Genomic DNA, 18,018 nt, shown 5'->3' on the forward strand with positions numbered 1-18,018 from the left:
ATGTTGGTGTACTGTAATGTTGGTGTACTGTAGTATTGGTGTGTACTGTAGTGTTGGTGTGTACTGTAGTGTTGGTGTGTACTGTAGTGTTGGTGTACTGTAGAGTTGGTGTACTGTAGTGTTAGTGTAAACTGTAGTGTTGGTGTACTGTAGTGTTGGTGTACTGTAGTGTTGGTGTGTACTCTAGTGTTGGTGTACTGTAGAGTTGGTGTACTGTAGTAATGGTGTGTACTGTAGTGTTGGTGTGTACTGTAGTGTTGGTGTGTACTGTAGTGTTGGTGTGTACTGTAGTGTTGGTGTACTGTAGTAATGGTGTGTACTGTAGTGTTGGTGTGTACTGTAGTGTTGGTGTGTACTGTAGTGTTGGTGTATACTGTAGAGTTGGTGTACTGTAGAGTTGGTGTACTGTAGTGTTGGTGTGTACTGTAGTGTTGGTGTGTACTGTAGTGTTGGTGTATACTGTAGTGTTGGTGTACACTGTAGTGTTGGTGTACTGTAGTGTTGGTGTGTACTGTAGAGTTGGTGTACTGTAGAGTTGGTGTACTGTACTGTTGGTGTGTACTGTAGTGTTGGTGTACTGTAGTGTTGGTGTGTACTGTAGAGTTGGTGTACTGTAGTGTTGGTGTGTACTGTAGTGGTGGTGTGTACTGTAGTATTGGTGTATACTGTAGTGTTGGTGTACTGTAGTGTTGGTGTGTACTGTAGTGTTGGTGTACTGTAGAGTTGGTGTACTGTAGTGTTGGTGTGTACTGTAGTGTTGGTGTACTGTAATGTTGGTGTACTGTAGTGTTGGTGTGTACTGTAGTGTTGGTGTGTACTGTAGTGTTGGTGTACTGTAGAGTTGGTGTACTGTAGTGTTGGTGTACTGTAGTGTTGGTGTGTACTGTAGTGTTGGTGTGTACTGTAGTGTTGGTGTGTACTGTAGTGTTGGTGTATACTGTAGTGTCGGTGTACTTTAGTGTTGTGTGTACTGTAATGTTGGTGTACTGTAGTGTTGGTGTGTACTGTCGTGTTGGTGTGTACTGTCGTGTTGGTGTACTGTAGAGTTGGTGTACTGTAGTGTTGGTGTACTGTAGTGTTGGTGTGTACTGTAGTGTTGGTGTGTACTGTAGTGTTGGTGTGTACTGTAGTGTTGGTGTGTACTGTAGTGTTGGTGTGTACTGTAGTGTTGGTGTACTGTAGAGTTAGTGTACTGTAGTGTTGGTGTACTGTAGTGTTGGTGTGTACTGTAGTGTTGGTGTGTACTGTAGTGTTGGTGTGTACTGTAGTGTTGGTGTATACTGTAGTGTCGGTGTACTTTAGTGTTGTGTGTACTGTAATGTTGGTGTACTGTAGTGTTGGTGTGTACTGTCGTGTTGGTGTGTACTGTCGTGTTGGTGTACTGTAGAGTTGGTGTACTGTAGTGTTGGTGTACTGTAGTGTTGGTGTGTACTGTAGTGTTGGTGTGTACTGTAGTGTTGGTGTGTACTGTAGTGTTGGTGTACTTTAGTGTTGTGTGTACTGTAGTGTTGGTGTGTACTGTAGTGTCGGTGTGTACTGTAGTGTTGGTGTGTACTGTAGTGTTGGTGTACTGTAGTGTTGGTGTGTACTGTAGTGTTGGTGTACTGTAGTGTTGGTGTACTTTAGTGTTGTGTGTACTGTAGTGTTGGTGTACTGTAGTGTTGGTGTACTTTAGTGTTGTGTGTAGTGTTGGTGTACTGTAGAGTTGGTGTGTACTGTAGTGCTGGTGTACTGTAATGTTGGTGTACTGTAGTGTTGGTGTGTACTGTAGTGTTGGTGTGTACTGTAGTGTTGGTGTACTTTAGTGTTGTGTGTACTGTAGTGTTGGTGTACTTTAGTGCTGTGTGTACTGTAGTGTTGGTGTACTGTAGTGTTGGTGTACTGTAGTGTTGGTGTACTGTAGTGTTGGTGTACTGTCGAGTTGGTGTACTGTAATGTTGGTGTAATGTAGTGTTGGTGTACTGTAATGTTGGTGTGTACTGTAGTATTGGTGTGTACTGTAGTGTTGGTGTGTACTGTAGTGTTGGTGTACTGTAGTGTTGGTGTGTACTGTAGTGTTGGTGTGTACTGTAGTGTTGGTGTGTACTGTAGTGTTGGTGTACTGCAGTGTTGGTGTGTACTGTAGTGTTGGTGTACTGTCGAGTTGGTGTACTCTAGTGTTGGTGTACTGTAGTGTTGGTGTACTGTAGTGTTGGTGTGTACTGTAGTGTTGGTGTGTACTGTAGTGTTGGTGTACTGTAGTGTTGGTGTGTACTGTAGTGTTGGTGTGTACTGTAGTGTTGGTGTGTACTGTAGTGTTGGTGTACTGTAGTGTTGGTGTATACTGTAGTGTTGGTGTACTGTAGTGTTGTTGTGTACTGTAGTGTTGGTGTGTACTGTAGTCTTGGTGTGTACTGTAGTGTTGGTGTGTACTGTAGTGTTGGTGTGCTGTAGTGTTGGTGTGTACTGTAGTGTTGATGTACTGTAGTGTTGGTGTACTTTAGTGTTGTGTGTACTGTAGTGTTGGTGTGTACTCTAGTGTTGGTGTACTGTAGTGTTGGTGTACTGTAGTGTTTGTGTGTACTGTAGTGTTGGTGTGTACTGTAGTGTTGGTGTACTGTAGTGTTGGTGTGTACTGTAGTGTTGGTGTGTACTGTAGTGTTGGTGTGTACTGTAGTGTTGGTGTATACTGTAGTGTTGGTGTATACTGTAGTGTTGGTGTACTGTAGTGTTGGTGTGCACTGTAGTGTTGGTGTGTACTGTAGTGTTGGTGTACTGTAGTGTTGGTGTACTGTAGTGTTGGTGTGTACTGTATTGTTGGTGTGTACTGTAGTGTTGGTGTGTACTGTAGTGTTGGTGTACTGCAGTGTTGGTGTGTACTGTAGTGTTGGTGTACTGTCGAGTTGGTGTACTCTAGTGTTGGTGTACTGTAGTGTTGGTGTACTGTAGTGTTGGTGTGTACTGTAGTGTTGGTGTGTACTGTAGTGTTGGTGTACTGTAGTGTTGGTGTGTACTGTAGTGTTGGTGTGTACTGTAGTGTTGGTGTGTACTGTAGTGTTGGTGTACTGTAGTGTTGGTGTATACTGTAGTGTTGGTGTACTGTAGTGTTGGTGTGCACTGTAGTGTTGGTGTGTACTGTAGTGTTGGTGTACTGTAGTGTTGGTGTACTGTAGTGTTGGTGTGTACTGTATTGTTGGTGTGTACTGTAGTGTTGGTGTGTACTGTAGTGTTGGTGTACTGCAGTGTTGGTGTGTACTGTAGTGTTGGTGTACTGTAGTGTTGGTGTACTGTAGTGTTGGTGTACTGTAGTGTTGGTGTGTACTGTAGTGTTGGTGTGTACTGTAGTGTTGGTGTGCACTGTAGTGTTGGTGTGTACTGTAGTGTTGGTGTACTGTAGTGTTGGTGTACTGTAGTGTTGGTGTGTACTGTATTGTTGGTGTGTACTGTAGTGTTGGTGTGTACTGTAGTGTTGGTGTACTGCAGTGTTGGTGTGTACTGTAGTGTTGGTGTACTGTCGAGTTGGTGTACTGTAATGTTGGTGTAATGTAGTGTTGGTGTACTGTAATGTTGGTGTGTACTGTAGTATTGGTGTGTACTGTAGTGTTGGTGTGTACTGTAGTGTTGGTGTACTGTAGTGTTGGTGTGTACTGTAGTGTTGGTGTGTACTGTAGTGTTGGTGTGTACTGTAGTGTTGGTGTACTGTAGAGTTGGTGTACTGTAATGTTGGTGTGTACTGTAGAGTTGGTGTACTGTAGAGTTGGTGTACTGTAGTGTTGGTGTGTACTGTAGTGTTGGTGTACTGTAGTGTTGGTGTGTACTGTAATGTTGTTGTGTACTGTAGTGTTGGTGTGTACTGTAGTGTTTGTGTACTGTAGTGTTGGTGTATACTGTAGTGTTGGTGTACTGTAGAGTTGGTGTACTGTAGAGTTGGTGTGTACTGTAGAGTTGGTGTACTGTAGAGTTGGTGTACTGTAGTGTTGGTGTACTGTAGAGTTGGTGTACTGTAGAGTTGGTGTACTGTAATGTTGGTGTACTGTAGAGTTGGTGTACTGTAGTGTTGGTGTACTGTAGAGTTGGTGTACTGTAGAGTTGGTGTACTGTAGTGTTGGTGTACTGTAGAGTTGGTGTACTGTAGAGTTGGTGTACTGTAGAGTTGGTGTGTACTGTAGAGTTGGTGTACTGTAGAGTTGGTGTACTGTAGTGTTGGTGTACTGTAGAGTTGGTGTACTGTAGTGTTGGTGTACTGTAGAGTTGGTGTACTGTAGAGTTGGTGTACTGTAATGTTGGTGTGTACTGTATGCAGCACCATGCAGTGTGTGTAATAGTTATAGTCATGGAGCTGTTATTGTATCAGATGATCCATAAAGTAAGAACGTGTTTAGCTAGTCTGCTATAGGGGTCCGGATGTCACCCTAACTCAGGTACTACACACATGCGCACACACACACACACACACACACACACACACACACACACACACACACACACACACACACACACACACACACACACACACACACACACACACACACACACACACACACAAGCACATGCACACTTGGGAAATGCTTCTCTCTCTCTCTCTCTGTGTGACAGCTCAACTGAAGTGTCTGAGAGACACATTGACGATCACTTAAACAACTGATGGGAATCAGAGATAGAGTTCACCACTAACTATTACACTATAAATTGTCAATCAATCAGACACAGATGAGATTGATTACACTACTTTAAGAGGGAGATTGAGTCCATGCCCTCTTTTATTCATTGTTTCAGAAGACAGGATGGGGGAGTGGTGGATAAGTGGTGATAGGAGGCGGTTGGGGGCTGAAATTAGCTTAATTGAACCACAACCTGTGTGAGTGTGAGTGTGAGTGTGAGTGTGAGTGTGTGTGTGTGTGTGTGTGTGTGTGTGTGTGTGTGTGTGTGTGTGTGTGTGTGTGTGTGTGTGTGTGTGTGTGTGTGTGTGTGTGTGTGTGTGTGTGTGTGTGTGAGAGAGAGAGACCCAGTGGCGCTGCTGGGCTTTCAGGATAAAGATAAGAAATTTTAACTTTGCCACGAACACCTCATTATCAGACTAACCGAACACATTCAGCACACACACACCCAGAAGCTTTCATCAGGCTCTAGCCCAGCTCCTCACTCCCCTGCGAGTCCTCGGCGCCCCACACACCCAACACACTCACACTGGAATGCACTTCTCTATTTGAAGTGTGTCTCTCTCTCTCCCTTCTCTCCCCATTTCTTTCTCTATCCCTCTCTCTCTATCCCCTATCCTTCTTGCTCCGTCTCACTCTCCCTTTTCTCTCTCTCCCCCTTCCTCTCTCTGCCCCTCTCTCACTCATTTCCTTTCCCTATCTGTCCCCCACCTCTCCCTCTGTCTGTCCCCCACCTCTCTTTCTCTGTCATCCTTCTTCCCTCTCCCTCCCTCTCTCTCTGTCCTCCCTGTTGGGACATGTCTGTGTTGAAAGCCAACCTCAATCTCCCAAGGCCCCGGGGAATTAATCTTCTAACGAGAGTTAATCTCACATAAACACACTGAGAGTCATTATCTGTGTCATTAACGGCCTGACAGACCCACACCCCAGGCACAAATCAATACTTTCTACAGATCGACACCTCGGGCATGGCTTATAATACTCTACTAGACCCCACAGAGTTCCTGTTACAACACAGTTTACAGAGGCGCTCACACACAGATACCTTTACGGACACAATTATACAGGGGTCACTGTTGGAGTGGAGAATCCACTCTCTCACTCTCTCATTCATTCTCTCTTTCTCTCTCTCTCAATTCAATTTCAATTTAAGGGCTTTTATTGGCATGGGAAACATATGTTTACATTGCCAAAGCAAGTGAAATAGAAAATAAACAAAAGTGAAATAAACAAAAAAAATGTAAAATAAACATTACACTCACAAAAGTTCCAAAAGAATAAAGACATTTCATATTCTGTCTATATACAGTGTTGTAACTATGTGCAAATAGTTAAAGTACAAAAGGGAAAATAAATAAACATAGATATAGGTTGTATTTACAGCGGTGTTTGTTCTTCACTGATTGCCCTTTACTTGTGGCAACAGGTCACACATCTTGATGCTGTGATGGCACACTGTGGTATCTCACCCAAAAGATACGGGAGTTTATCAAAATTGGATTTGTTTTTTGAATTATTTGTGGGTCTGTGTAATCTGAGGGAAATATGTGTCTCTAATATGGTCATACATTTGGCAGGAGGTTAAGAAGTGCAGCTCAGTTTCCACCTCATTTTGTGGGGCAGTGTGCACATAGCCTGTCTTCTCTTGAGAGCCAGGTCTGCCTTTGTCGGCCTTTCGTTTGTATATTGTCAAAGATTTCCTTAATTTTGGGTCAGTTACAGTGGTCAGGTATTCTGCAACTGTGTACTCTCTGTCCAAATAGCATTCTAGTTTGCTCTGTTTTTTTGTAAATTCTTTCCAATGTGTCAAGGAATTATCTTTTTGTTTTCTCATGATTTGGTTGGGTCTAATTGTGTTGCTGTCCTTTGGCTCTCTGGGGTCTGTTGTGTTTGTGAACAGAGCCCCAGGACCAGCTTGCTTAGGGGGCTCTCCTCCAGGTTAATTTCTCTGTATGTGATGGCTTTGTTATGGAAGGCTTGGGAATCACTTCCTTTTAGGTGGTTGTAGAATTTAACGGCTCTTTTCTTGATTTTGATAATTAGCGGGTCTCTTCCTAGTTCTTCTCTGCATGCATTATGTAGTGTTTTACGTTGTACACAGAGGATATTTTTGCAGAATTCTGCATGCAGAGTCTCAATTTGGTGTTTGTCCCATTTTGTGAATTCTTGGTTGGTGAGCGGGCCCCAGACCTCACAACCATAAAGGGCAATGGGTTCTATAACTGATTCAAGTATTTTTAGCCAGATCCTAATTGGTATGTCAAATTTTATGTTCCTTTTGATGGCATAGAAGGCCCTTCTTGCCTTGTCTCTAAGATCGTTCACAGCTTTGTGTAAGTTACCCATGGCGCTGATTTTTAGTGCGATATATGTATAGTTTATGAGCTTTCGGGCAACGGTGTCTAGGTGGAATTTGTATTCGTGGTCCTGGCAACTGGACCTTTTTTGGAACACCATTATTTTGGTCTTACTGAGATTTACTGTCAGGGCCCAGGTCTGACAGAATCTGTGCAGAAGATCTAGGTGCTGCTGTAGGCCCTCCTTGGTTGGGGACAGAAGCACCAGATCATCAGCAAACAGTAGACCTTTGATTTCAGATTCTAGTAGGGTGAGGCCGGGTGCTGCAGACTGTTCTAATGCCCTCGCCAATTCGTTGACATATATGTTGAAGAGAGTGGGGCTTAAGCTGTACCCCAGTCTCACCCTCCAACCATTTGGAAAGAAATGTGTCTTTTTTGCCAATTTTAACCGCACACTTGTTGTGTATATGGACTTTATAATGTCGTATGTTTTCCCCCAACACCACTTTCCATCAATTTGTATAGTAGACCCTCATGCCAAATTGAGTTGAAAGCTTTTTTTGAAACCAACAAAGCATGAGAAGACTTTGCTTTTGTTTTGGCTTGTTTGTTTGTCAATTACGGTGTGCAGGGTGAATATGTGGTCTGTCGTACGGTAATTTGGTAAAAAGACAGTTTGACATTTGCTCAGTACATCGTTTTCGCTGAGGAAATGTACGAGTCTGCTGTTAATGATAATGCAGAGGATTTTCCCAAGCTTGCTGTTGACGCATATCCCCCGGTAGTTATTGGGGTCAAATTTGTCTCCACTTTTGTGGATTGGTTTGATCAGTCTTGGTTCCAAATATTGGGGAAGATGCCAGAGCTGAGGATGATGTTAAAAAGTTTAAGTATAGCAAATTGGAATTGTGGTCTGTATATTTTATAATTTCATTGAGGTTACCATTAACCCCACAGGCCTTTTTGGGTTGGAGGGTTTGTATTTTGTCCTGTAGTTCATTCAATGTAATTGGAGAATCTAGTGGGTTCGGGTAGTCTTTTATAGTTGATTCTAAGATTTGTATTTGATTATGTATATGTTTTTACTGTTTGTTCTTTCTGGTAGAGCCAAACCGATTGGAGAAGTGGTTTATCCATACATCTCAGTTTTGGATAGATAACGCTTCGTGTTGTTGTTTGTTTTGAGTTTTCCAATTTTCCCAGAAGTGGTTTGACTCTATGGATTCTTCAATTATATTGAGCTGCTTTCTGACGTGCTGTTCCTTCTTTTTCCATAGTGTATTTCTGTATTGTTTTAGTGTAGGCTCAGGTTTTCTGGGTCTCAATGTTTATGGTTGGATAGGTTTCTCAATTTCTTTCTTAGGTTTTTCAAATCTTCATCAAACCGTTTGTTATTGTTGCTCATTTTCTTAGTTATCTGCTTGAAATGTTTAGATTTGATAGAGAAGCTGAGAGGTCAAATATACTGTTTAGGTTTTCTACTGCCAAGTTTACACCTTCACTATTACAGTGAAACCTTTTGTCCAGGAAAATGTCTAGAAGGGATTGAATTTGTTGTTGCCTAATTTTTGGGGGGTAGATTTCCACACCATTTATAGCATGTCAGTTCCTTTGCCTTTGATGTCTCATGATTTGTAAAGTGTGATTTTGCTGTGATCTGATAGGGGTGTCAGTGGACTGACTGTGAAAGCTCTAAGAGACTCTGGGTTGAGGTCAGTGATAAAGTAGTCTACAGTGCTACTGCCAAGAGATGAGCTATAGGTGTAACTACCATAGGAGCCCCCTCGAAGCCTACTATTGACTATGTACATACCCAGCGTGTGACAGAGCTGCAGGAGTTGTGACCCATTTTTGTTGGTTATGTTGTCATAGTTGTGTCTAGGGGGGCATATTTTTTATTTTATTTTTTTATTTCACCTTTATTTAACCAGGTAGGCAAGTTGAGAACAAGTTCTCATTTACAATTGTGACCTGGCCAAGATAAAGCAAAGCAGTTCGACACATACAACAACACAGAGTTACACATGGAGTAAAACAAACATACAGTCAATAATACAGTAGAAAAAATAAGTATATACAATGTGAGCAAATGAGGTGAGATAAGGGAGGTAAAGGCAAAAAAAAGGCCATTAAAAAAAAGGCATATGGGGGAGAGAATGCTGTCACCTCCAGGTAGGTGTTTGTCCCCCTGTGTGCTGAGGGTGTCGGGTTCTTGTTCAGTTCTGGCATTTAGGTCGCCACAGACTAGTACATGTCCCTGAGCTTGGAAATTGTTGATCTCCCCCTCTAGGATGGAGAAGCTGTCATCGTTAAAGTATAAGGATTCTATTAGGGGGATATAGGTAGCACAGATGAGGACATTTTTCCCTGTTGAGATCATTTCCTTATTAATTTTTAGCCAGATGTAAAATGTTCCTGTTTTGACTAATTTAATAGAGTGGGTTAGGTCTACTCTATAGCAAATTAGCATACCTCCTGAGTCTTTTCCCTGTTTCACACCTGATAGTTTGGTGGATAGGACTTCCAATTCTCTGTAACCAATGGGTCCGTCTCCTTATACCATGCTTCTTGTAGGATGACAATGTCTATATTTCCAATTTCTATGATGAAGTCAGAGTTCCGGCTCTTTAGGCCAAAGGCAGATGACCTCAGACCTTGTATATTCAAGGATGAGATAGTAAAAGCTTTCTGTTCCATAATGTCTAGTGTTGTTTTTGTGTGGTTTAGGGCCGGACCATCACAGTAGGTGTGAGCAGAGCATGTTGAGCATCTGATACATGCCTCTTAGGTTGCAGGATGGGGATTGTTCTGGTGTAATAGTGGAGGTTGGGCCTGTTGCTCTGCTCACGGCCTGGGCATAATTATGTCCTGCTCTCATGTTGAGGTCCGTGCCGCAGGAGCAGAAGGGGCATAGGTCTGATATGGTGTGGCCTATATTCTGTGTGGCCAGGGTTTGCTTGGGGTAGTCTTAGCTGGTTGGGATTTGCCTGGTGATGCTGTGGTCTGGGTGTAGGTCTTCTTGGCATGGGTTCTTTTGGTGCAGGTCCTTCCAGAGCGGGTCTTGTAGGTCTGGGAGGATGTCTCGCTGGTCTGGGCGGGGTGTCTGTTGCTCCTGTATGAGGTGCTAGGGCTACGGTTGAGGGTGACGTCCTTCAGGGTCCTGGCAAAAGTTGGGATTGCTGCCTTGTAGAGGTGGACCTGGTCGTAAAGGCAGTTCAAATCCAGGGTGGAGTGGTGGGCCAGGTAGACATTAGGTTTTAAGGCACAGTCTCGTAAAATGCTTGCATTCACCCGCTGTATGGTGGCATGGTGAAAGTATTTTCGTGTTAGCAGGGTGGAAATAACCACTTGTGCGTCTCTCTTCAATAACCATCACTAATCAGCAGGAGGGAGCAAGTTGAGCTGCTGTATTCATCAACAGATGTGGATTTATCAGTATCACATTGATTGAAGGTGATCTAGTATTCTTGTAACATCCCTGGCACACAGTTTCATTAATTATGTATCCTCACCCGTCAATGAGCAATGTAAAATGCTTTGAGTGCTGGAAAAAGTGCTTTATAACTCCAATCCATTATGTGTCATCATAAGCATTAGTCATATGCAACAAAAGTTTTCCATTACAGCAGTTAAGCAGAGTGAATAGTAGCCAGCTGACACTTGATCTGATCTAACCCGACAGAACTATCTATAACTATGAACTGTTATTAAGTCATTACTGGTCCTGGACCTGTCAGGGCTGTCAGTGTTGGTCTACAGACAGACTGATTTATTGGAATATCCCCCTAGAGACCCAGCAGGGGCAATCATCTACTACACGCGCACGCACACACACACACGCACGCGCACACACACACACATACACACACTCACGCGCACACACGCACGCACGCGCGCGCACACACACACACACACACACACACACACACGCACGCGCACACACACACAGAAAAACACAGAAGGTAAGCGCCAGAACAACAGCTGTCTTCAGATAGCATCTGTCTTCTCTCTCTCTCTTGGGTAAATCTATTTGAATTCAATCTCCTTTTGACAGCACCACTTTTGATTTGACGTTAAAAATGATGACATTTTAATTTAAAAACATTATTTTCATGAAATAATATAATATTTTGACAACACTGTTTGTAAGCTTTAAAATAATATCAATCTCAACCGTTTATATTTTGCAGTGATGAAGACATGGATGTCTCATGGTGGGGTATGCTAAATGGGTCAATTTAGAGAACCTTTATCTCCTGAAGTCAAACCATAAATTGACAGAATGTTCAGAATAATTCTAAATATCCAGTCTAGTTTAACTTTCTATGTGAATCCTAATGTTCATGCAGCAAAATATGTTTTGGAGTTATTTCTGTAAACCTGGTAAACAGATTTGATTGTTGTTTTTTTCTGTGCTCCAACTTTATCCCGAACCATGAACCCCGGGCCTTATCCCAAGCTGCCTTCCTCTACATGAACCCCGGACCTTATCCCAAGCTGCCTTCCTCTACATGAACCCCGGGCCTTATCCCAAGCTGCCTTCCTCTACATGAACCCCGGACCTTATCCCAAGCTGCCTTCCTCTACATGAACCCCGGGCCTTATCCCAAGCTGCCTTCCTCTACATGAACCCCGGACCTTATCCCAAGCTGCCTTCCTCTACATGAACCCCGGGCCTTATCCCAAGCTGCCTTCCTCTACATGAACCCCGGGCCTTATCCCAAGCTGCCTTCCTCTACATGAACCCCGGACCTTATCCCAAGCTGCCTTCCTCTACATGAACCCCGGGCCTTATCCCAAGCTGCCTTCCTCTACATGAACCCCGGGCCTTATCCCAAGCTGCCTTCCTCTACATGAACCCCGGGCCTTATCCCAAGCTGCCTTCCTCTACATGAACCCCGGGCCTTATCCCAAGCTGCCTTCCTCTACATGAACCCCGGGCCTTATCCCAAGCTGCCTTCCTCTACATGAACCCCGGGCCTTATCCCAAGCTGCCTTCCTCTACATGAACCCCGGACCTTATCCCAAGCTGCCTTCCTCTACATGAACCCCGGGCCTTATCCCAAGCTGCCTTCCTCTACATGAACCCCGGACCTTATCCCAAGCTGCCTTCCTCTACATGAACCCCGGGCCTTATCCCAAGCTGCCTTCCTCTAAATGAACCCCGGGCCTTATCCCAAGCTGCCTTCCTCTACATGAACCCCGGGCCTTATCCCAAGCTGCCTTCCTCTACATGAACCCCGGACCTTATCCCAAGCTGCCTTCCTCTACATGAACCCCGGGCCTTATCCCAAGCTGCCTTCCTCTACATGAACCCCGGACCTTATCCCAAGCTGCCTTCCTCTACATGAACCCCGGGCCTTATCCCAAGCTGCCTTCCTTTACATGAACCCCGGGCCTTATCCCAAGCTGCCTTCCTCTACATGAACCCCGGGCCTTATCCCAAGCTGCCTTCCTCTACATGAACCCTTTCTCTCTCTAAATCCAACCCCCGTCCCCTGATCACTCTGTGGTAACACATGTGATCTATCATCTAAAGGACGCAACGGAAATGAATGTTTAACCCCGTAATGGATATTTACTGTGAGTTGATAATGACTCTGTCAGATTAGGATGTGGCTTCTCTAACAAAGCAATCAGGGAGGAGATGAAGCCAAGAACCCAATTAAACTCTTTCTCACACAGACGCGTGCATATTCGCGCACACGCACACACGCATACATACAAGTACACGTGTGCACATATGTGCATGCACAAATACAAAGCGCTATGTGGTTCATATGCCTGTGGTTTAATTCTGATGACAATTAAACAAATACTTTAATGAAGTGAAGTTCTGGACTCTTGGCATTAGTCTCAACCTAATGTCTGTCAATGTCTGTTTTTCATTCTAAAGCCTTCTCTCCTCTCCTTTTCTCCTGTACTTTCCTCTCCACATTTTGCCCTCTCCTCTCTGTCTATCTCTCACAAACGTACGAACACACAAACACACACACTCACACAACACACCATCCTGCTGCTTCCAACTAATGAACAACTCCTAAACACAATCAGTCAGATACTGGAGGATTTCTCCTTTAAAGCCAATTATTCCTCTTTAATACATACAGACCTGCCAAATCCTCTCATATCTCAAACACATGTTACCACTACAACTAACCTCCATGCAGAAACATCATAAAGAGGGCTGGGGGAAGGGAGAACATTGGGTACTGAAAACAGTTTGTTCTCATTAGAACTAAATACTTTGCAGCCAACAAACAGCACAAGTATTAAATACACATTGAAATACACATGAAAATACACCCAGGCATTAACAGCAGTTGGAAGTGAGTAGGTGGGTGCAGAAGGGATTGAAAGGATAGAGTTGGATTTCTTTACTGAAAGACTACACTGTAAAAATAAAATAAACATGTTGATTCAACGTACAATTGGAAGGCAACCAGCTGTGAGTTTGCTCAACAAAATGTTCACACACAAACATTTTGGAGCTGGTTGCCTTACAATTGTACGTTGAATCAATATATTTGTTCTTCTTTTTTTTATGGTGCTCATATCAGATTGTTTCCATGTTTTCAGAGAGACTCCTAGAGTTATTAAACAGGTTCATATCATCACAAGGCTATACTGATACAACTGTGTGTGTGTGTGTGTGTGTGTGTGTGTGTGGGTGGGTGGGTGGGTGGGTGGGTGGGTGGGTGTGTGGGTGTGGGTGTGTGTGTGTATCTGGTGTAGTCTCTTCATCTCTCTTCATCTCTGATTGCTTTAATTACAGACTGACTTTCCCCTTTCAGAGTGCAAGAAAAACCAACTCTTAATGCACATTAAAAGGAGTCGCAACACACACACACACACACACACACACACACACACACACACACACACACACACACACACACACACATACACACACATACACACACCTCCAGCCACACCACTCAGTAGTCCCTTTGATTTCTGTCTTACGTGATCTGTCTTTCATCGTCGCCTCTCCCTGATCCCTCTCTTTACCTCCACTGAGGCAGAACGTCTCTCTCTCCATATCACCTTCGTCTCTCGTGTTATCTATTGAGCGTTATTGTAGGTGGGCGGGTCCATTTACTGTGTCTAACTCATTAGCAAGTGGGAAAAACGGTTTCGGTCTGCGTCTCTCTGTTCCTTAGTCTTTAGCATGACAGCAGAACGGCCGACTATCTGTCTGTCAGTCTATTTGTGTTTAGTGTGGGATGATTATGGTGTCTGTAGCACAAGAGTCGAGGGGTCGGAGAGGGGCTGGGCTCTAGTGAGTAGAGGACTCCGAGCAGTGGGTTATGGGACCCTGGGCTTTGGTCTGACGGACTGGACTGACAACGTATCATTAGCCTCAAACAGCCAGACATACAGTAGAAGAGAGAGAGAGCAGTGACCCTTCTGACCCTTCTCCCTCTTCTCTCCTTAAACACATTAGGTTATAACACAATTATTACTGAAAGTGAATTGATGCATGGAGGATACACTCCTTCAATTACACACCATGTTAATATATGGACATTGGATCTGCTTAGATTACAGTGTATTTTGGAAGTTAGAGCAACATCTGTTACAGGTCAGCTCGTATCGTTATCTCTTTACACATTTAATGATAAGTTCAACATCCTCTATTGAGACGAGCTCAATCACCTTACAGGGAGATATCTGTGAAACATATCGGTTTCAAAGCTTCAGTGTTACATTTCAATCTATATTAGGATACATATTGTTTGAATTTAATATTATCTGACAAAATGACAACTTTCTGCCATGTATCTGGAGACAGGATATGTGTTTGTTCTCCAGAAATCTGCATTAATTTGTAAACTTAATATAGCCCATTAGGTCTATAGTGCAGGCTTGTCAGGCACACGTCACCATTGTCCTTGTACAGAATATTCTAAACCTTCAAAATAAGGTATGACGTCTTTAAATATATATATATAACTAACTTTTTTAAAGTTTAAAATGTTATCAGCAGAATTTCTGTGATACAGCTAAATTCCTTACTATGCTACTAAAAAAGCTATTAGCCTATCATAATTATTACTACGCAAATATGAATATTATCATTGCTACTTTTGTTGTTATTATGATCAGTATTTCCTTTCATTCATTTAATCCTGCGGCGCCATACTAAAGCTTTGAAGATGAGTTACACGTTTTCTTTGACGTTTCTTCTTTCTTTATCCTTTCTACCTCAACCATGAAAAAGTGCGGCGGTGTGCCGGGGGGAGAGGGAGAGGGACAGAGAGCCGAGACACAGAGAGAGAGGGGATTGATTTCCACCCTCAGCGCTGCAGCCGTAGTTCAAAGCTCCAGACTTCAGAGAGCGTCAGGACCCAGCATGTCGAGCCCGGGTTAGGCTGCCTGTCTGCGGCCAGGAGTTCCCCCAGGGCCCGGGGAGGGCGAAAACCAGGCGGCACCGTCAAAATAATTATGCGGAGACGGTTGAGAGAAGAGCAAAGCACACACCGGGATCGGGACCGACCAGGACCCGTCGCTGGTCTCAGAACCCGCTGTCCCTCTCGGGAGATGAGAGGTGAACTAAGAGCCAATGCTCTCTTCATGTAACAATTACCTCCAAGATGGTAGGCTACATCCCTAATGGATCAGTAATAAACCTGGTGGCCTAACGTTATTACTTCCCAACACACCACTTAGCGACCACACACACTCAGACACTGCGCTCTATTATCATGCAATTAACTACAGGTCTAATATAAACTGAAATACCGCTATGAAAAATAAAAAAACTCCGGTTTAGAGCAATTACTAGGCTAGATTATCAAATATTTAAGGCAGAAAAACAGGCCTATTTAAATATGTAGATCATTTGACATTTGTCCATTTATTTCTTTCCAACAGTGGCTAACTTTTCTGAATATTTGCTTCATTTTCGACCAACAAACAATGTAACACATGCAGTTATTTTCGAAAATTAAAATTACAGTTAAGTAGGTTACATGTGTCTGCAGCATAAATGCTCCAGGAATTTCCTAAAATCTTGCAGCAATCCCGCTTTACATTCCAAAGCACTTTACCTGCGTGTAGAGCCGAGTTGAGACGGGACGGGTCTGGCGGCGTGTAGCCTAGCTCTCTGCGCGGATTGCTGTAGTTTAATGATCAGACTGTATTGAGCAGTCTGACAGGCATCACCAATATCTAAACAGCTAAACAAATCTTTCGTTAATCTCGCTGTTTTCAGCCCACAGTGTGCATGGCCGGTGATCCAGAGTAGCTCCTCCTCACAAAAAATATCATTTTCCTCCGCCCTAGAAGATGAGGATCAACCTGATGCAGGTAGTGAATGGTATTTATGTGCCTCCACAACTCTACGACGACATCTAGAGGTGAACCACAAACAATACATCTCCTCTTGGTAGGCTATTGAATTAACGTATTCTAGCTACTGTTAGGCTACTGATGTGGTGAGACGGAGACCATTCAATAAATCTACTCACATTTATCTGCATCTATCCTTTCATCAGTGTGCAATCAAGCTAATTGAGAGAGAGAGCGGAAGGGAGAGGAGGGGTTTGTATCCGGTATTCGTGTTGTTGGTCCATAAATAAAAGGGGAGCATTAAACTTTATACTTTGTACCTTTAAAGAACATGAAAGCTTCAGACTCTGGTTCATGTGTCTAAGATTTCCAATGTTCCTTCTGGTTTATGAGTGTTGAGTTATTGATGTGATGTTTATTTATTTGTTTACCAGTCGGCGCCAGTTGTTTGGGACGGACCGAACCCTGGACTTTCCCTGAGGCACAAGAACTGACCAAAGAGACTCCACCACTCTGTCTCTCTGTCTGTCTTCTCTCCTTACTCTGCCCGGTCTCCCTCTCCCCTTCCTCTCCGCTCCTCCGCAGGAAAGAGCAGATAAAAGATGTGCTTAGAGCTTCTGAGGAGAGAGAGAGAGGTGTGTTTGAAGAGTTAACTCATGTAAGTCCTATAATTATACCTTTCTGCCCTGCCCCCCTCTCTCTTTCTCTCTCTCTCCTCTCACTTCTCTCTCTCTCTCTCTGGCAGCCCTGAGCCCGGTGGCCCTCTCATCCTCTCATCTCTGATCCTCACAGGAGAGCAGCTTCCTTCCTTCCTGACCGACAGACAGACTGGCAAACAAAGAGACCAGTGAAGAGCAACAGAGCCTCACTGGGATGAAAACACCTATCATATTACATTACTCCAGATGACTATTACCACAGGACCACAGCCAGAGCAAACAGAACCCCAGTCAGCTGTCTTCTAAAGCCAACAGCGATAAGGCCAATATCAGGTCTTTAATAAAGACAGCTGGTGTAGGAGGAAGGTATCTAGCTACTGAAGCCAAAACAAATATCACAGACTTCTTCTCTCTATTTAAAGTTTAAACTGTATATTTAGCCATCCATGTAAGTCACAGGAGTTCCGGGCTCCTGACGCTTTGCATGATAGGTACTCTGTAAAGGTGGGCATATTCTATCCTCTCCTGTAACTACACGTCCTCATACACACACACACACACATACGTGTATGCTGTCCTCTAACTACTGCACTCCTCAACAGGAGAGCAAATTCTGTTACCATGGTGACTGCAGTGTCAGCTAACCTAGTTTCCACGGTGGAAGGACATTGGGTGAAGAGAGAAGGCTAGCCTATTGGTAACATTATTGATGTACAGTAAGTTTGAAATATAACAACTTCAGAACTGTTTTCTTTACAACACTCAGACACAGATTTTCAGTGGTGAATTGCGTTTGGGATGGTTAGATGAAACACGCATAACATGTGGGCAGGAGAGGTAGGGGCTAGTTACACACATACACACGTATAAACTTACTTGCTTGCTTATGGTGGGCCATCATATCGATGATGACATTCCATATCTGCCTCTATTTGTGAGTCTTTGTGTGACTGTAAAGTCCAATCCTTCACCCACATCGTCTGTTTCAGACGGGGCATGTGAAGTCTCTGACTGGGGGTGTAGGTGAACACACACACACACACACACAGCCGTCTCTTCCTATACGTAGACTACACGCTGCTAGGGGGCCCCACGACCCAAATAAATGTAATACAAATGTGTTTTTTT

The 18,018-nt window shown here is 43.7% G+C and overlaps 1 protein-coding gene across 2 annotated transcripts in view; it reads right to left on the reverse strand.

The window, feature by feature from the left end:
• Positions 1 to 16,265, reverse strand: part of LOC129816506 (tumor necrosis factor receptor superfamily member EDAR-like) — a 62,922-nt gene extending 46,657 nt beyond the window's left edge. The window contains exon 1 of one of the 2 annotated variants that reach the window (XM_055871066.1): positions 15,991 to 16,265. Coding sequence is in view for 1 of the 2 variants with exons in the window: in XM_055871065.1 (XP_055727040.1) it covers positions 13,904 to 13,979 (76 nt within the window). In the remaining variant the exon portion in view is untranslated. Of the gene's footprint in view, positions 1 to 13,903; positions 14,123 to 15,990 lie in introns of those variants that run through there. The other variant, XM_055871065.1, reaches the window with a different exon arrangement.
• Between the last annotated feature and the right edge of the window lie 1,753 nt (positions 16,266 to 18,018).

Source organism: Salvelinus fontinalis, chromosome 19 (assembly GCF_029448725.1).
Source record: "Salvelinus fontinalis isolate EN_2023a chromosome 19, ASM2944872v1, whole genome shotgun sequence".
Classification (NCBI taxonomy): Eukaryota; Metazoa; Chordata; class Actinopteri; order Salmoniformes; family Salmonidae; genus Salvelinus; species Salvelinus fontinalis.